The sequence below is a fragment of the Venturia canescens genome, chromosome 7, assembly GCF_019457755.1.
Source record: "Venturia canescens isolate UGA chromosome 7, ASM1945775v1, whole genome shotgun sequence".
Lineage (NCBI taxonomy): Eukaryota > Metazoa > Arthropoda > Insecta > Hymenoptera > Ichneumonidae > Venturia > Venturia canescens.
Genome location: NC_057427.1, coordinates 4,696,624 through 4,711,407, shown reverse-complemented (window position 1 = coordinate 4,711,407; position 14,784 = coordinate 4,696,624). Strand labels below are relative to the sequence as shown.

Genomic DNA, 14,784 nt, shown 5'->3' with positions numbered 1-14,784 from the left:
GGAATGAAGAGGAAACGTAGGTATAATCTTCTCAAATCTTTTTCGAAACCAGTGTATTTTTCAATTAATATAAACAATATCACATCAGTTTAAATATAAAGTCATATTGTGAAGGGATTCTCCATCAATTAGACTCGATTGATCGACGTGGTATAGAAATAGCTCTGAGCTATCGCGCATCATTGGTAGCAAATTCAGTATTTTATGTAACTTTGTTTTCTATCAACTTCTTTTCAGCCTTCAGAGTTAACAGTGTAATAGAAATTTAAAAATCTCCCTTGACTGTAGATCCACACAAGTCGTACGAGACGTGAACTGGTTTCTGAATTTTTCTCCTTTGCATTTTTTTTATGACGTTTTTGCTTTAGAAAAAAATAAATTTTGAATATTGCTGATTGATTGTATTTTAATTGAATTTTCGTAATATTATTGGTGATAATCGTTGAAAAATGTGTGTTGAATACACACACTCAAAATAACAACAAGAAAAGGGACGGATTAAATGATTTCGTAACTTAGAAAAATAATATTGAGAGTGCAGTTGTTCGATAAACAGCTTCGAGATACAGATTTAAATGATTAAAAGAAAGTACGTGTGATATAATTTGTTTTGTTAGAAGCAACTAGTAACAGTTATGTTTTAACACAACAGTTATGTTTAATTAATGAAAAAATTGGAGAAAAACATGAATAACGCTGTGAATAATGTTCATATAAGAAATCTATGGCAAATAAGTCGTAATATATAAATGCAAGGACACGCGTTACACCAATAGCTCTCTCCTTCTTTCGTTTTTGAACAACAAAAATTTTCAAAGCGAAAATCCTTGCTATAACGATCACTTAAAATGATAGTGATATCGCGCACAATTCTCTGTATATGCGTAGTATATACATATAAATACGTCATTTTTTACGTATTTCCTTTAATCGATATATCTATATATATATATATATAATAAATAATGATACACATGTAACAAATAGTATTTTCGCAAGATTAAAATTACAATTAAGTGCGAATGAAGATATAAAAGCGATATTTTGCATCGCCCTCAGTTAATACTCATACACAAACTGGTGCCATATTAGAATTTGTTCTCATGGATCTCTGGAAGCTTTTTGTAGTTAAAGCCTAGAGATCCGTTGAGTCAGCTTTCTTTTTCGTTATAGCATTGTTTTTTCCCCTTCTGTCGACTTGCACTTGACCAACTCACATTTTACGCTTATTTCATCTTTGATTGATGTTTCATTTGTCCACAGAACAGGCCTGACCGATTAGAATACTTGATTTGTTCATTACCTTACCACAATCCTACAAGTTAGTTGATGTTACATACGATCGTGATGTATTGTTGTCTCATATTGAACCGAGCTGGTTTAATTGACTTGCCACTGGAATACATCAAGATATTTTTCAGCGAGTGTCAATTTAATCGAATAGTCCGATTTTATAAGTTTGAGACAAGACAAAATTTTGGAAAAGTATGTGAAATTACAATGGTAAAATTAACATGATAAAGAGTGCATTTTATTGAAAGCTGATGGATGAAAATTTCATAAAAAATATTACCTTCATGGCCGTTTGTGGGTCTATATTGCCAGCTTCTTGTTCACGTTTCTCACGTTCTGCAGCCAGCTGTTGTTGCCTTTTAACAGCATTAACATTTCCTATTCCACGTTGTTCTTGCTCAGCCAGTCGCTTCTCAGCAGCTTCTGTTTGCTGACGCCTCCGAGTTTCCTAACCGTGAAAATCATAATGAGTTTTTGATTCATATATATTTGATATAGTATACAAAATGACACAAAAAAATTGATCTTGTACTTTTTCTTCATTGCTTTAATTAAAAAACTGAATAGGTAGTTCTGCGTAAGCATATTTAAAAACAGATGACATTTGATAAATGTTGTTTTTTTCGTCTTCTACGTATCATATTTTAAAAATATCTAGTTGAATTTATGACAAACGAAATCTTAATTAGTTACAGAGATATCTCGAATTTAAGCAGTATAAGAAGGATTTTAAAAATTTTTTCCTCCATTGCAATGGAATGATTCTACACAATGTTTGATATTTTTTTATATACAAAATATTTGTGATTTATCAAACAACATGAATTTGTCTGCTTCCTAGAAAAACTCAATGAATTTGTGATATCCGAATAGAAATGTATACGACGGAGTCAATATCCCATTGACAATTGACAGCAGAAAAGAAACAACGAATTAAACATTTTTTTAAATGTACTACACTGTGAAGAAATACTTTGATGGAAGTCAACATTTTCTAGCATGTAGATATACGTGTGTTCATTCGTTCAATAATGATCCGACGAGTAGAGAAATGGGCAAGATTTGACAATAAATCATGCATAACCTCTATAAACTACGTCTTACTGGATCGGGGGTGAGGTCTTCATATGATGAGGATTCTTTGCAGCAGGACGCGCACAAATTACCCATTTTGATATGGAATTTGACGAGGAATAAGCCTCCCGAAACGTCAAATGGTTTGTTAACACGATATATTCAGAGTTGGGAACTTATTTTTTAGAAAACGTCAAACACGTCAAAATAAATAATCGTCGTAATCCTTCTGATTCAGACTGTTACAGGTGATACACTGTGCTCTGATAGCACATACACTCTTATCTTTTGTAATTAATAGATATAAATATGACGTGTGTGATGCAGCCAGCAGCAGCACATCATCCACTCATACTCTCATAAGTGACGACACACGTATACATGTTATACACTCACTTTTTGTTACCGACGGAATCAAATCAAACCTTATTATGCTGCATGGTTATATGACAAAATTGTCATTAAATATTGTGGTTATGTGATATATCACAATCAGAGAACAGATTTACACGGAATGACAATAAAAATAATTTTTTTATCTAATTATTCAAATTAAAATTTATTACACGAACAAATTCACAATTCACGATTTAATCAGTAAGCATCAAAATTTATGTCCACTCTGTGCACGACAAAGAGAATTTTTCGTCGCTTTAATTTCGCTCGTCTTCATTTCATTAATTCTGTTGAAATATCATCAACCGCGTCTTGAATATGTAATAATAAAATTTTGAAATCATCGGAAATGACCACAAAGGACAGATGGAATTATAGCCGAAACAATAAATGAAATTTCTAACCTAGAGATAAATTGGCGCAGGGCTTTATATTTCTTTTTGCAGTTGCTAATAATGTTGAAATCATTCGTATGCATTGACATGTTAAGAATCATACAGTTGGATTGTAGTATTATATCTATTATACATGCTGTAATAAATTAAATAGCTTTTCTCCAATTATTACCGGGTAATTAGCGCGAAATTTTTCAGACGCGATGAAAAGCACTGCTATCCTTTCTAAAATTAGGTCTGTTCGCGCTGGCTGAACTTTCTGCACTTTCTATATATATAGTGATATCGTAACTCGCGAAAGTGCAGAAAGTTTAGTCAGCGGCGCGAACAGACCTATCGTGTTTAAGATGATGGATCAGTCGGTAATCACACCTCGAATTTTTGGAATTGAAACTCTTATACATCGTTCGTCCGATTAAAATAACAAAAATGTCATCGTACGCAGCACGATCGCAAAAATCCGATGACATTTTTATTTTTTCGATCAGACGAACGATGTGGAAAAATTTCCTTTTCAAAATTTGCAGCTATCTCTCTCGCACTCACGGTTGTGATTACCGACTGATCCATCATCTTAACGCACGTGGGTTGTTGTGTTGACTAATGATGCAGTCGTCGTTTATGGCGGTAGTTTTCTAGTATTTTTCTTCCGAGTTTCGGCGGTTTCGGCTGTGGCAGTTCAGTCAGCACCGTGAGATTTGTGTGAATCCTGTGGATCCGTTCATGTTATAACCTATTTGTTTATACCGATATTGTTAAAAGCGCTAATCGATCTTTTTGATACTAGAAAACCGTAAGTACTGAAGGTACTGAGTGGACTAATGAAAAAATGTGAAAAGCAGCCATTTTCAATTGCGTCAATTTTTAGATCGTACGCCTATCCGATTTATCGGATAACATACAAAAATAATGCCTAGTGATAAAGAAAACGAGGAACGAAACATCATGTTTAACGACGTTAATTCTGATTCTGCATCGATGAATAGCGTTCAATCTTCAGGACTTATGAATTCCCCTATAGAGCGAAAAGAGCTTTTACGGACTTACTTGACAAGGACTCATTCTTTAAGTAAGATCATTTTCCATTATTTTAATCTCGTGCTAATGATTCTAACGATCGACATTTTATAACGATTTGTGGAATATTCCAGGGGAATACTGTCGGGGCTCAATGATAACATTGGATGAAATTGGCCAAGAGATAGACGTCATTAATTTCGAAGTGCCTGTTGATGATAAAGGTTTGCACCCACTTTCGAATTTTATTTATGAAGTATATAAGAATATTTATTTTTATTTCCATAATGTTGAAGTTCACATTGTCAGGAGATAACAAAGCTTCTTTGTTGTCTAAAGCTTTTCTTGTAGAGAAAAAGTTAAGAAAAAGGGTAAAAATCTCATAAGAAAATTACAATGTTGCAATCGTTCCTGAGAATTTTGTATTTGATATCATTGAATTGCATGAAATATTCATTATTCACGTTAATTAGAAGTTTTGTATTGTTGCATGAAAAGTAAGCTGTCAAGATGAGGTTCTGATGGATTCTCAAATTATCACAACTTCTTCACATGTACTGCGAAAAGCTTCCACTGTACTTACGAAAGAACTCGACCCATACGATTTGTGGGATTTTGTAGACAAATTAGTAAGTTGAGCTCAGTTCTGCTGAATATTATTTTCCGTTGCTACTGATTACTGAAACCATATTGATCTGCACAGAAAAAGTACGTCTTCAAGTTGCCAGATTCGTCATTAGAGAAGCCTAATTGGTCTCTTTTTGCACTCGAAGTCACAAATTGGTTTCGACGGACTCCCAATTTCTCAGCACTCTCAGGTATGTTCATAAATTACGTTCCAATTATACAAACGAAAAGTTCTTTTATTTTGAGATGTTAATGAAAAGTGAACCTTTTCGGAGATCGTTATAGGAATGCTCCTTTTCAAATCTTTTGGAAAGTTCGACAAGCCTCTAATTTTTTTATTACAGGATGTCTAATTCCTCTTGAGAAGAAAGTCGTGGTGAAACGTCGGTCTAAAAATCGAGATTCACTGGCACCTACGAGTAGACCTGAAGCAATTATCAATGTTGAGAAAACAGACGACAGACTCGAGGAAACCTTAGAAAAGTTTAAGCTTATGACATTGAACTACATTCAAGAGACAGGCAAACCCATTGAATTTTTCCATCTCGTATTAGATCCTGATTATGGAAAAACAATTGAAAATATGCTGCACGTTGCATTTCTCGTTCGTGACAGAATCATTAAAATCGCAGCTGATGAAAGTGGAAATCCAGTTATAATGCGTTGTTCCAAAGAAATGAGAACTGCTGCTAAAAAGAATAAAACGTTCAACATTCAAAACGTTCTTTCGCTGAGTTACAAACAGTGGGAAGTGAGTATTCTTTCGTTGAATCAACAATGCTTCCAATGTTTTGGTTTTTTTTTTCAGTTTGTATTCTTTGATAACCATGATGATCTTTAACCGGTTTCAGACCCTGCTCAAAATATATCGGATCGAACATGCAATGATCGACTTTACGTAACGGTATCGGACACAGTTTTTCTGTGAATGATTGATATCAAAGAATGTTTTGTATGTGTTCATTACGACTGTCAATGGGAAAACAGGTTACTCAAACCTATTCTCGAATCGTAAATAAAAATATGAAATAATATTTGTATGAAATTGAATTCCAGTTTGTGATAAATAAGTCTTAGTATTTTTGTACTCTAAGCAATAAAGACTAAAGAGAAAGATTATGATTTTTCTTCTTTTTTTATTGAATTTTTTCTTTTTTTTTACGTGTTACTAATGTAGAGCACGGTTTTAAACGTGTACATTACGTATGCAATGATAACAATGTATTACGACTCGTTTGTTTTCTTTTTTAACGCGTTTATACAAAGATCGAGTATCGACCCCGAAGGATTCGGTACAGCCACCGCCGCAGCCAACGTGTTTACTTCCCTTTTCTCGATTACAAATGAAAAGGTTCCAGAGGAAGGAGGTAACGACAATCTTCCAACGTTCCGAGTTTTATTAACGCGAACTACACTCGTCTAATTTCCATGGGTCAGAAGATCTCTTTCCTCCAATCCTCGGGATGGCAGCGAGTTTTCGTATTTTCATTTATTTATTTATTCAATGTTGACTGTAGATATTTTCATTCGCGCATACTGTTGACTCCATTGATGTGTAAATGGGCGTACACCGAGGCATGTTCAGTTTGCTACCTGAAGACAAGGCGCGAAGTTAATTCAAGAGATACGGGCGTGACGATAAGGAAGGGCGACGATGTTACAATGATGGCATGTCCCGTTTTTGAATAATCAGCTTCTTATGATTTAGCGAGCGTCTCGGCTTTCGCTACGACTTCCTCGATCGGTCCGACCATGTAGAAAGCTACTTCGGGCAAGTGATCGAGTTCTCCCGCCAAAATCTTTTGGAAACCCTTGATCGTCTCGGACAGAGGCACGAGTTTTCCAGGATGACCCGTGAATACCTCAGCGACCTTCAAGTTCATTCGAAGCAAAGAAAAAAGGCGTTAATTAAACGTTTCATCAAGTGTCAACAAAAAGAAAATGGAAGTAGGCTATAAATTCACCTGGAATGGCTGAGAGAGGAACCTCTGAATCTTACGGGCACGTGCTACGGTGACTTTGTCTTCCTCAGATAATTCATCCATACCCAGGATAGCGATAATGTCCTGAAGGGACTTGTAGTCCTGGAGGATTTTCTGGACACGACGAGCAATGTTGTAATGCTCAGCACCGACGATGTTCGGGTCCATGATACGAGACGTCGAATCGAGAGGGTCCACCGCGGGGTAGATACCTTTGTAGTTTGAGAAAATTTCCTATGTTATTGATTCGAGACTGTTATTATTCTAATGTAATATAGATATAGTAATTCGAATTACCAAGCTCGGCAATGGCACGAGACAAGACAGTGGTGGCGTCCAAGTGAGCGAAAGTTGTGGCAGGAGCAGGATCGGTAAGATCGTCAGCGGGCACGTAAATAGCCTGTACCGAAGTGATGGAACCCTTTTTCGTTGTTGTAATACGTTCCTGCATGGTACCCATGTCGGTAGCCAAAGTCGGCTGATAACCTACGGCCGATGGGATACGACCCAGCAGGGCGGATACCTATTCAACCAGAAGAGTCAATCAAATTTAGTTCTGATTTTTGAAACTTATGAATTGTCACAAAATATTATTCTGACCGATTCTATAGTAATCCAGGGTGCTCTATATTTACTTAAGATTTTGCTCATTTCCGTATTTTGTATTTGCGTATTTTCAATAGACCATGATAGAGATTCCTAACGGCCCGACCTTGTTTCCAAATTATGAAAAAAATATCAATATTACTCAAGCATCGCTTACCTCCGAACCAGCTTGGGTGAATCTGAAGATGTTGTCGATGAAAAGAAGCACATCCTGTCCTTCCTCATCACGGAAGTATTCGGCAACGGTGAGTCCAGTCAAAGCGACACGGGCACGCGCGCCGGGTGGTTCGTTCATCTGTCCGTATACAAGTGCTACCTTGGAGCTTTTGTCTTTCAGCGAAATGACACCGGTTTCAATCATCTCGTGATAGAGATCGTTACCCTCACGGGTACGTTCACCGACACCGGCGAATACGGAATAACCACCATGAGCTTTGGCAACGTTGTTGATCAGCTCCATGATCAATACAGTTTTTCCGACACCAGCACCACCGAACAGACCTGGATGGATGTGGAGAAGACGAAATTAGAATTTTTCGTAAAATGAAGAATACATTTTTATAATGGAGCGATACGAGTTTTTTTTTATTTCGTGTAATGTCGAATCGTTTGTAAAACCAGCAATAATCCAGCAGAATAATTTAGTCAAAAATTAGAACTTCCTTCAAAAGCTTTTGATAGAAATTCTCTTCTATTATTAGCACCATGAGTTTCGTGCATTTTTTTCTTTGGTAACATGTGCGATGAAAGGACGCGTGGAACGTTTGTAAGAAATCATTCAAAAAGCAGTGTTTGACAGTTCTGGATCCGATCCTCTATGTCAACTTACATTTGACTGTTTGATATATTTTAGATTCCCAGTTTCAATTTTAAAAAAATGCAAACTTGACAATCTATATATAAATTTTCAAAAATGTATACTTGCCGATCTTTCCTCCCTTGGCATAGGGTGCCAACAGATCGACAACCTTGATTCCAGTAGCAAGAATCTCCTGTTCTACAGACATGTCAACGAATTCAGGAGCATCTGCGTGGATGGCAGCAAGTTTGTCAGTTTGGACTGGACCACGTTCGTCGATTGGTTCGCCGATAACATTGATAATGCGTCCAAGAGTCGCATCGCCGACGGGGATCCTTATGGGGTATCCTGAATCGAGCACTTGTTGTCCACGAACTATACCCTCAGTACCATCCATGGCAATGGTACGTACTGTGTTTTCACCCAAGTGTTGAGCGACTTCGAGGACAAGACGGGGCGTGCGGTTCTGTACCTCCAGGGCATTGAGGATTGGTGGCAATGCATCGTCGAATTGTACATCCACAACGGCACCGATGACAGCCACGACCTTACCTTGGGCTGTACCAGTTTTTGGGGCTGTTGCAGCTTTCGCATAATCTCGGCCTGGAAAGATTACAAAAATCTTTTTCCCTTTCTCTTACATCGTTTTCCACCATTGAATTTGACTGTGTGCCCATTTTGGCAACACTCAACAAAGAAAAATAGCAAACCATTAGGTAATGTCTAAAGCTCGCCAGCATAGGAAGTTACATAAGGCGTATGAGAGGGAGAGAGAGGCAGACGAATATAGTGATAAAGACACGGCGATATCTCGAAGATTTACAAAAAATGAATGCCCCCCATGTTCTCAATAAAATGATTTTAAATTCGTGAAGTTTCGATGTCACCCTAAGTTATCAGAATGTTTTTAACAGAAAAATTTCGGGGCCGGGTCCGTGTGTAAGTGTGGAAGAGTAGCGCTGTTCTATCGATCGTTGTCGCGATGGCAAACTAGAAGAGCACATAAAGTATTTTTTTTTTTCAACATATTTTAATAATCGGGAAGATATGAAAGCATAATCATTTGTACTGGGAACTGTCATTGATAAAAATTGGAGTCGAAATGACAGTATGAAATAGTCATGGCGTTGGGAAATTGGTTAAAAAGTTTCGAAGTGGTCCTTCTTTAATTGAAAAGCGGCCATGTTGGCACGAGACGACGGGGCCTCCAATCGTCCGGTCGAATAATACAAGGGTTATATAACCGTAGTAATGATCTTGAAAGTAATATTCATAAGTGGGTATGAATGGGAAAATGATCAGGGAAATAAATATGAAAGCGAAGCTCGGAGACTCGGTTGATATTTGCAGATGTCGAAAGGCTTGTTTGAAATTAGAAAATCCTCTCGGCGACGTACTCCACCACACACACAGGCACTACGCGAATTCACCTTTTTCTTTAGAGACTCATACATCGGGTATTATTCACTTGATTAACTAAAAAATACGATACTCACTGTTGACGGAGAGAGCACCCGATATTTTGGCGACCTCGTTTTGTAAAATCGTTGGTTTGACGGCCCTTAGGGCCCCAGCGGCAGCCTTCGATACGGCGCTCAACATCATGGCCGGTCAAGTGAGGTAAGGCGACCGGAATATACTCGACTGACCCCGGAGCAGACAGTGCGTTCCGTAACCCGTACCACTACAGTAGCGCAATTTTCTTCTTTCATACTCCTGATGCGCAGAGTCCTCGTTTTCACGCTCTTGCGCAGTTGCGTCTACCACACAAGTCATTGATCGTCTTCAGCGATGGCTCAACGCATAGTTCTGCCATTTGGCGCTAATATTTGAACAGCGCACTTTAATGCAACGAATTGAACTTCGCTTTAAGGTATTCCTTTCACGAACCTGAATTTATACGGGAGCTTATCATCACGACATTTCTATTAAATAATTCATACACTGAATATTTCTAAATTCCTGATACAAACTGTCTCGGATAGAAAAAAATGTAAGGAATCCATAGCGATGCTAAAAATAAAGGGTTATCGAATGTTGAAAAAAAATATTAACGATAGAAGTTGGAAAATGGAAGTAGAAATATGGGAAAAGCTTCTGCTTCTGCCATTTTTATTGTAAATTAAAATCAATTTTTTATAGAGAGTTCGGGTTCGTGAAAGGAATACCTTTGGAAAAAAGAAATTTGTTTTTCGAATCTTTTCTTATCTATACATTGTATACACGATTTTTATCATGAAATTTTTAAAAAATAGAACTTTATCACATACAGAAAACCCCACAAAATGCTTTTCGAACCAGTTCTTTTGTTTTTAAGGTTGATCCTCTGCGACAGCCCCAACCAAAAGTTATGTACTGTCAGCATATTAAAAGGCTTGATAATTCGTTCGGATCGTAATCAATAACTTTGTAAAGACCCTATATACGTACTCGGTGCCAGCAGATATAGTACAAATATCATTTGCTTTCGTAAAATTTATTCTAAAAGTATTTTTCATCCGACATCGTGAGTAAATTTTTTGACGGAACTATCCAGGTTACGCTTCAACATACAGAAAAGGTTGTCTATACAGACGACATTCGCTTGTTCGCTTGCAAAATATATCGTATGCAGTCTAAACCTTCGTACTTCCCGAGGCTATATCTGTCAAACTAGATGGTCAATCACCTTGATTTTTTTTCACAATATCTGTGATATCCTGCTCTAGCTCCTCCTCGTTTTTTATAAACTTCCTAATTTTAGTACTAGCGGCAGAATTAATAATGTGCCGTTTGCTTATGCATGGTCCATATGTTACGTGTTAATTGAGTCAACTTCAATCACATATATCTCGGGTTCGGGATGGTGAAACTTGTTAAAATTTTATAGAGGTGTTGTTCATATGTTAAACAATACGTATGCCAAATTTAAATAATTTCCTAATTTGACTGTCTCGTGGAGGAACCACCTTAAAATAATTTTTTTTCTTTGATTTTTCCTTCTCTCAACTGTCCTGTATATTTTTTTTTATATCAATTTCTCATTACTCGGCGATCAATTCTTTACTATTTCGCGATATTACATAGAAGACTTACAACAAGATCTATTGTCAGCATAGAAAAGCGTCTCTGCAGAAACAGCTGTCAGTCATTCGTCAGTGTTAATAAGTGATGAAAAATTCAAGTGCTTTTGAAAATTCGTATTTGCGTATTTGCAAGAATTATATTACTGAAAATTTTAATTCGTAAGTCATCGAGATGTATGCTTATCAGTTCTAGAATAAAAATTACATGTGTCTTTAATAAGCTACTTCATGGGCGAAACAATTTTCTTAAGAAATATGAAAATTCTTAAGAATATGAAAAAAAAAATACACAGGACTATAGGGACTGTGCGTAAAAAATCGTTTACCTTTCCATATAACGAATGAACGCTTCTTACGAAGTTTATGAAAAACGTCCACAATAACAATGGAGTCTAGGAAAAAAATCGAGACGATTGTCTTAATCGTAATAAAGATATAAGGGAATGTGGGGCAAAGTGGGCACCATAAGCGATTAAGCTACATATATCGGTTTACATATGGTCTTTCGTCTACTGTTGTGTCCAAAAACTGAATCCCCATGCTTATTTTCCATATCCTTAAAAAAAAAAAAAAAACATTATAAGGCAAAGTGGGCACCTGCTCCCAGAAAAAAAATGCTCAAATGACAATTTAAACTAATTTTCACACATGTACAATCAAATTGGAAGAAATTTGAATTTTTGAAAAAAAAAATGAAAACGGGGCAAAGTGGGCACTTCGTTGCGAGGAAAAATTTTTATGCCCACTTTGCCCCTTTTTTTTATAATGAAATTTTGGAAGAAGAAAGTTATTAAGGAGTTTCGGTACAAAAGTCTAAATGTTAAGAAATTGATCAAATTTGGTGATAATGTTCTTCAACATCAAGTGCAAAAACACAAATTTTTTCAAAATTTTCTTCTACTTAGTTATCGAGTAATTACGCATTAAAGCAGATTTCTTATGCCCGGAATGTATACCTATATATATGGAAACGCTATGCTTATACACGTGAACTTTAGTGATCAATTACTCGATAACTGTGTAGAAGAAAAATCTTAAAAAATTTGTATAGTCAAATTTGGCACTAAAGAATATGTTCACCAAATTTTATAAAATTCTGAACTTTTTGAATTTTTGAATTTTTTTAGCATGGATTAGCATGGCAACATTGTATCGCCTGTACCGAAACTCCTTAAAATTGTGAATGTTCGCGTTTACCTCCATTTGGCAAAACGCTACTCACATAGTAATCACCCGTCTCAAAATATGAATTGTACCTTTTCATGTGCCAGTTGATTTGAAAATTAGTTTTAAGAATAAACATCATCCGCACTGATCAAAATTTTACGAAATCACTGCATCGCGTCACCTGAAAAATATTGAAAGAAAATGAGAAACCAAACACTGCAAGGAGGAGAACGCAGCCCCGATCCAATCTCACTTTCGATTAAAAATTCCAAATTTTTTGCCATTGGACCCATTTTTCCTTCGAGAAGAAGCGATGGCTCCAGGGTACAAGAAGAGTAAAGAAAGAGTTAGCATTTTAGCATGCACTAACGCATCCGAAACTTCCGCTAATGTGTATCGGGAAATCGGCTAAACCCAGAGCGATTAAACATATTAAACGCGAGGCTTTGCCGGTGTACTACGCACATCAAAAGAGTGCTTGGATGAGCCGCGATCTTTTTCAAAAATGGTTTTTCGAACAATTCGTTCCTATGGTTGAGAGTTTTTTTTTAAAATAAATGGTCTTTCCAGAAAAGCGATTCTGTTACTCGACAACGCTCCATCACACCCAAACGAATCGATACTCAGAAGTGAACAGATCATCGTCAAATTTTTTTCACCAAATGTAACCTCCATTGGGTAACCAATGGATCAAGGCGTGCTCGAGACATTCGAACGTCATTACCGACGTCTTTTACTTCAAGAAATTCTCGAGAAAAGTACCGCTGGCAGTACCCTCAAAGAGTGTTTGCTTGCAAAAAATATGAAAAACGTCATTTACTGGTCAGCTCGTAGTAATGCAAGTGACCTCTTGTTAATAAAACGATGGCGAGATATTGCAGCTAAAAACCGAATGAGCAAGTTCAAATAGTGCTCTATTACAGACTTTCTTAAGCCACATTAGTGACACTTTTTGTGATAACAATGCTTTGTATACCAAAGATTAATCTAAGTCTGTTAGATTTTCACTTTTGAATACTCTCATGATTAAATTTCATTCAACCATTTCATTAAATAACCTAATGTCACAAAAAATATAAAAACAAATATTTAGTTTAATATACACGTGGCGTCCCGATAAGCTCCCAACGCAAATCGCAATAGAACAAATGTGTATATAAACAAGAAAAAAAATATTTTATTGCACGTATGATCGAAGTGGACCCTGGCTGGAAACGCATAAGGACACCTGACTTGGGGTTACCCTGTCAAATCCTGATCAGGATCGGATCGTTAATAGGGTATCCCCAAAAAATTTCTGCACGGGTATTTCGTCTTTCAACTTTTCTCTTTCCTCAGCTTAATCTGTTCATAAAATATCCGCAGATTACCGAATATCCCTGAATCTTCGTTGGGATTCAATTTAATATTCATTTTTATAAAATTATCGGATCACGGTATTTTGATTTTTTTTCTCGGGGTTCTGACTTTTTCTGCAATTTCTCGCGGGAAAGTTTCGACTTTGACTCAAACTTGCCTTACTTAAATTGTTCCACATTGCAGAGGATCGTCGGTAGCATTGATTTTGCAAGCTCACAGCTCAGCAGCGATGGTGCCACAGAAGAAAATATGCAACTCGACAACCACGTGGACAATGTACATTCATCGAGAAGAGTGCAAAAGAGATCTTCAAAGTCTAATAAATTGGTGAAAGTATCGAATGATGATCTTGATTGGATTTTCAGAGAAGGTGAAAAAACGCTGAAGAAAATAAGTGAGGAGACAGCGAAACAGAAGGAGGCCCGGATACAGCAGCAGCAGCAGCTTAAAGACGAATGGAATATCGTTGAAATAAATCTGAAGAAATTACTCGCGGGCACAGCGCAGAAGAGATTACACGAGAACACAGCGCAGAAGAAATTACACGAAGACACAGCGCAGAAGAAATTACACGAGGACACAGCGCAGAAGAAATTACACGAGGACATAGCGCAGAAGAGGAGACAGCAGCAGGGTAAAGACAACCAATCCGGATCTGGGAGTCGTCGAAATCGTTTGTGATTCGAATGGTTCTTTCTTCGAGTAACGGAGCGACTTGAATAGCCCGACGTTGACTTTTCAGTCTCGCCATCCCTTCGTTGCTCTTTTCTCAATAATAAATATTTACGATTGTACGCGATCCCTGAAACATTTTGAAATAAATGAAAAATTAGTCAGCACAGATGAAGCGCGAACTCTTGCAGAATTTTTCACATTTTCACCGCGATGTTTGGGTTAGAAACTGGGATCCCCGGCTCTCCAGGTGTAGCCATTGTTCACATAAACAACTTCGATCGAGATATGGGAAATTGGGATAACGCCGACCGCTTAAGGGAAATTGATTA

The 14,784-nt window shown here is 37.0% G+C and overlaps 3 protein-coding genes and 1 long non-coding RNA gene across 4 annotated transcripts; 1 reads left to right on the top strand and 3 right to left on the bottom strand.

Moving 5' to 3' along the window:
- Positions 1-36: 36 nt before the first annotated feature.
- Svip (small VCP interacting protein) lies at positions 37-2,725 on the bottom strand. The gene is made up of 3 exons (XM_043424372.1): positions 2,398-2,725; positions 1,574-1,741; positions 37-1,395 (listed from the first exon to the last, which is right to left on the bottom strand). Exons 1-3 carry the CDS (start codon positions 2,461-2,463, stop codon positions 1,381-1,383), a joined length of 249 nt encoding a protein of 82 aa, XP_043280307.1. The 5' UTR covers positions 2,464-2,725; the 3' UTR covers positions 37-1,380.
- A 1,067-nt stretch (positions 2,726-3,792) lies between these two features.
- Nse4 (Non-SMC element 4) lies at positions 3,793-5,921 on the top strand. Its single transcript, XM_043424368.1, has 7 exons — positions 3,793-3,951; positions 4,027-4,227; positions 4,310-4,399; positions 4,674-4,804; positions 4,879-4,993; positions 5,147-5,553; positions 5,654-5,921. Exons 2-7 carry the CDS (start codon positions 4,068-4,070, stop codon positions 5,702-5,704), a joined length of 954 nt encoding a protein of 317 aa, XP_043280303.1. The 5' UTR covers positions 3,793-3,951; positions 4,027-4,067; the 3' UTR covers positions 5,705-5,921.
- On the bottom strand, positions 4,437-5,209 carry LOC122413783 (uncharacterized). The gene is made up of 2 exons (XR_006261617.1): positions 5,068-5,209; positions 4,437-4,870 (listed from the first exon to the last, which is right to left on the bottom strand). It is a non-coding gene; the product is annotated as an uncharacterized lncRNA (long non-coding RNA).
- A 260-nt stretch (positions 5,922-6,181) lies between the features above and the next one.
- On the bottom strand, positions 6,182-9,846 carry ATPsynbeta (ATP synthase, beta subunit). Its single transcript, XM_043424365.1, has 6 exons — positions 9,686-9,846; positions 8,316-8,792; positions 7,548-7,891; positions 7,082-7,307; positions 6,767-6,996; positions 6,182-6,673 (listed from the first exon to the last, which is right to left on the bottom strand). The coding sequence occupies exons 1-6, from the start codon at positions 9,792-9,794 to the stop codon at positions 6,500-6,502; spliced, it is 1,560 nt and encodes a 519-aa protein (XP_043280300.1). The 5' UTR covers positions 9,795-9,846; the 3' UTR covers positions 6,182-6,499.
- Between the last annotated feature and the right edge of the window lie 4,938 nt (positions 9,847-14,784).

Excerpts from the sequence above, each read along its gene's own strand:
- Svip (XM_043424372.1), bottom strand. The coding sequence starts at position 2,463 with ATGGGTAATTTGTGCGCGTCCTGCTGCAAAGAATCCTCATCATATGAA. Across the intron at positions 1,742-2,397 it reads AAGACCTCACCCCCGATCCA|GAAACTCGGAGGCGTCAGCA; the intron begins GTAAGACGTAGT and ends TTTCACGGTTAG.
- Nse4 (XM_043424368.1), top strand. The coding sequence starts at position 4,068 with ATGCCTAGTGATAAAGAAAACGAGGAACGAAACATCATGTTTAACGAC. Across the intron at positions 4,228-4,309 it reads GACAAGGACTCATTCTTTAA|GGGAATACTGTCGGGGCTCA; the intron begins GTAAGATCATTT and ends GGAATATTCCAG. Across the intron at positions 5,554-5,653 it reads TGAGTTACAAACAGTGGGAA|ACCCTGCTCAAAATATATCG; the intron begins GTGAGTATTCTT and ends AACCGGTTTCAG.
- ATPsynbeta (XM_043424365.1), bottom strand. The coding sequence starts at position 9,794 with ATGATGTTGAGCGCCGTATCGAAGGCTGCCGCTGGGGCCCTAAGGGCC. Across the intron at positions 7,892-8,315 it reads TGCCAAGGGAGGAAAGATCG|GTCTGTTCGGTGGTGCTGGT; the intron begins GCAAGTATACAT and ends ACATCCATCCAG. Across the intron at positions 6,674-6,766 it reads TCCTCTCTCAGCCATTCCAG|GTCGCTGAGGTATTCACGGG; the intron begins GTGAATTTATAG and ends ATGAACTTGAAG.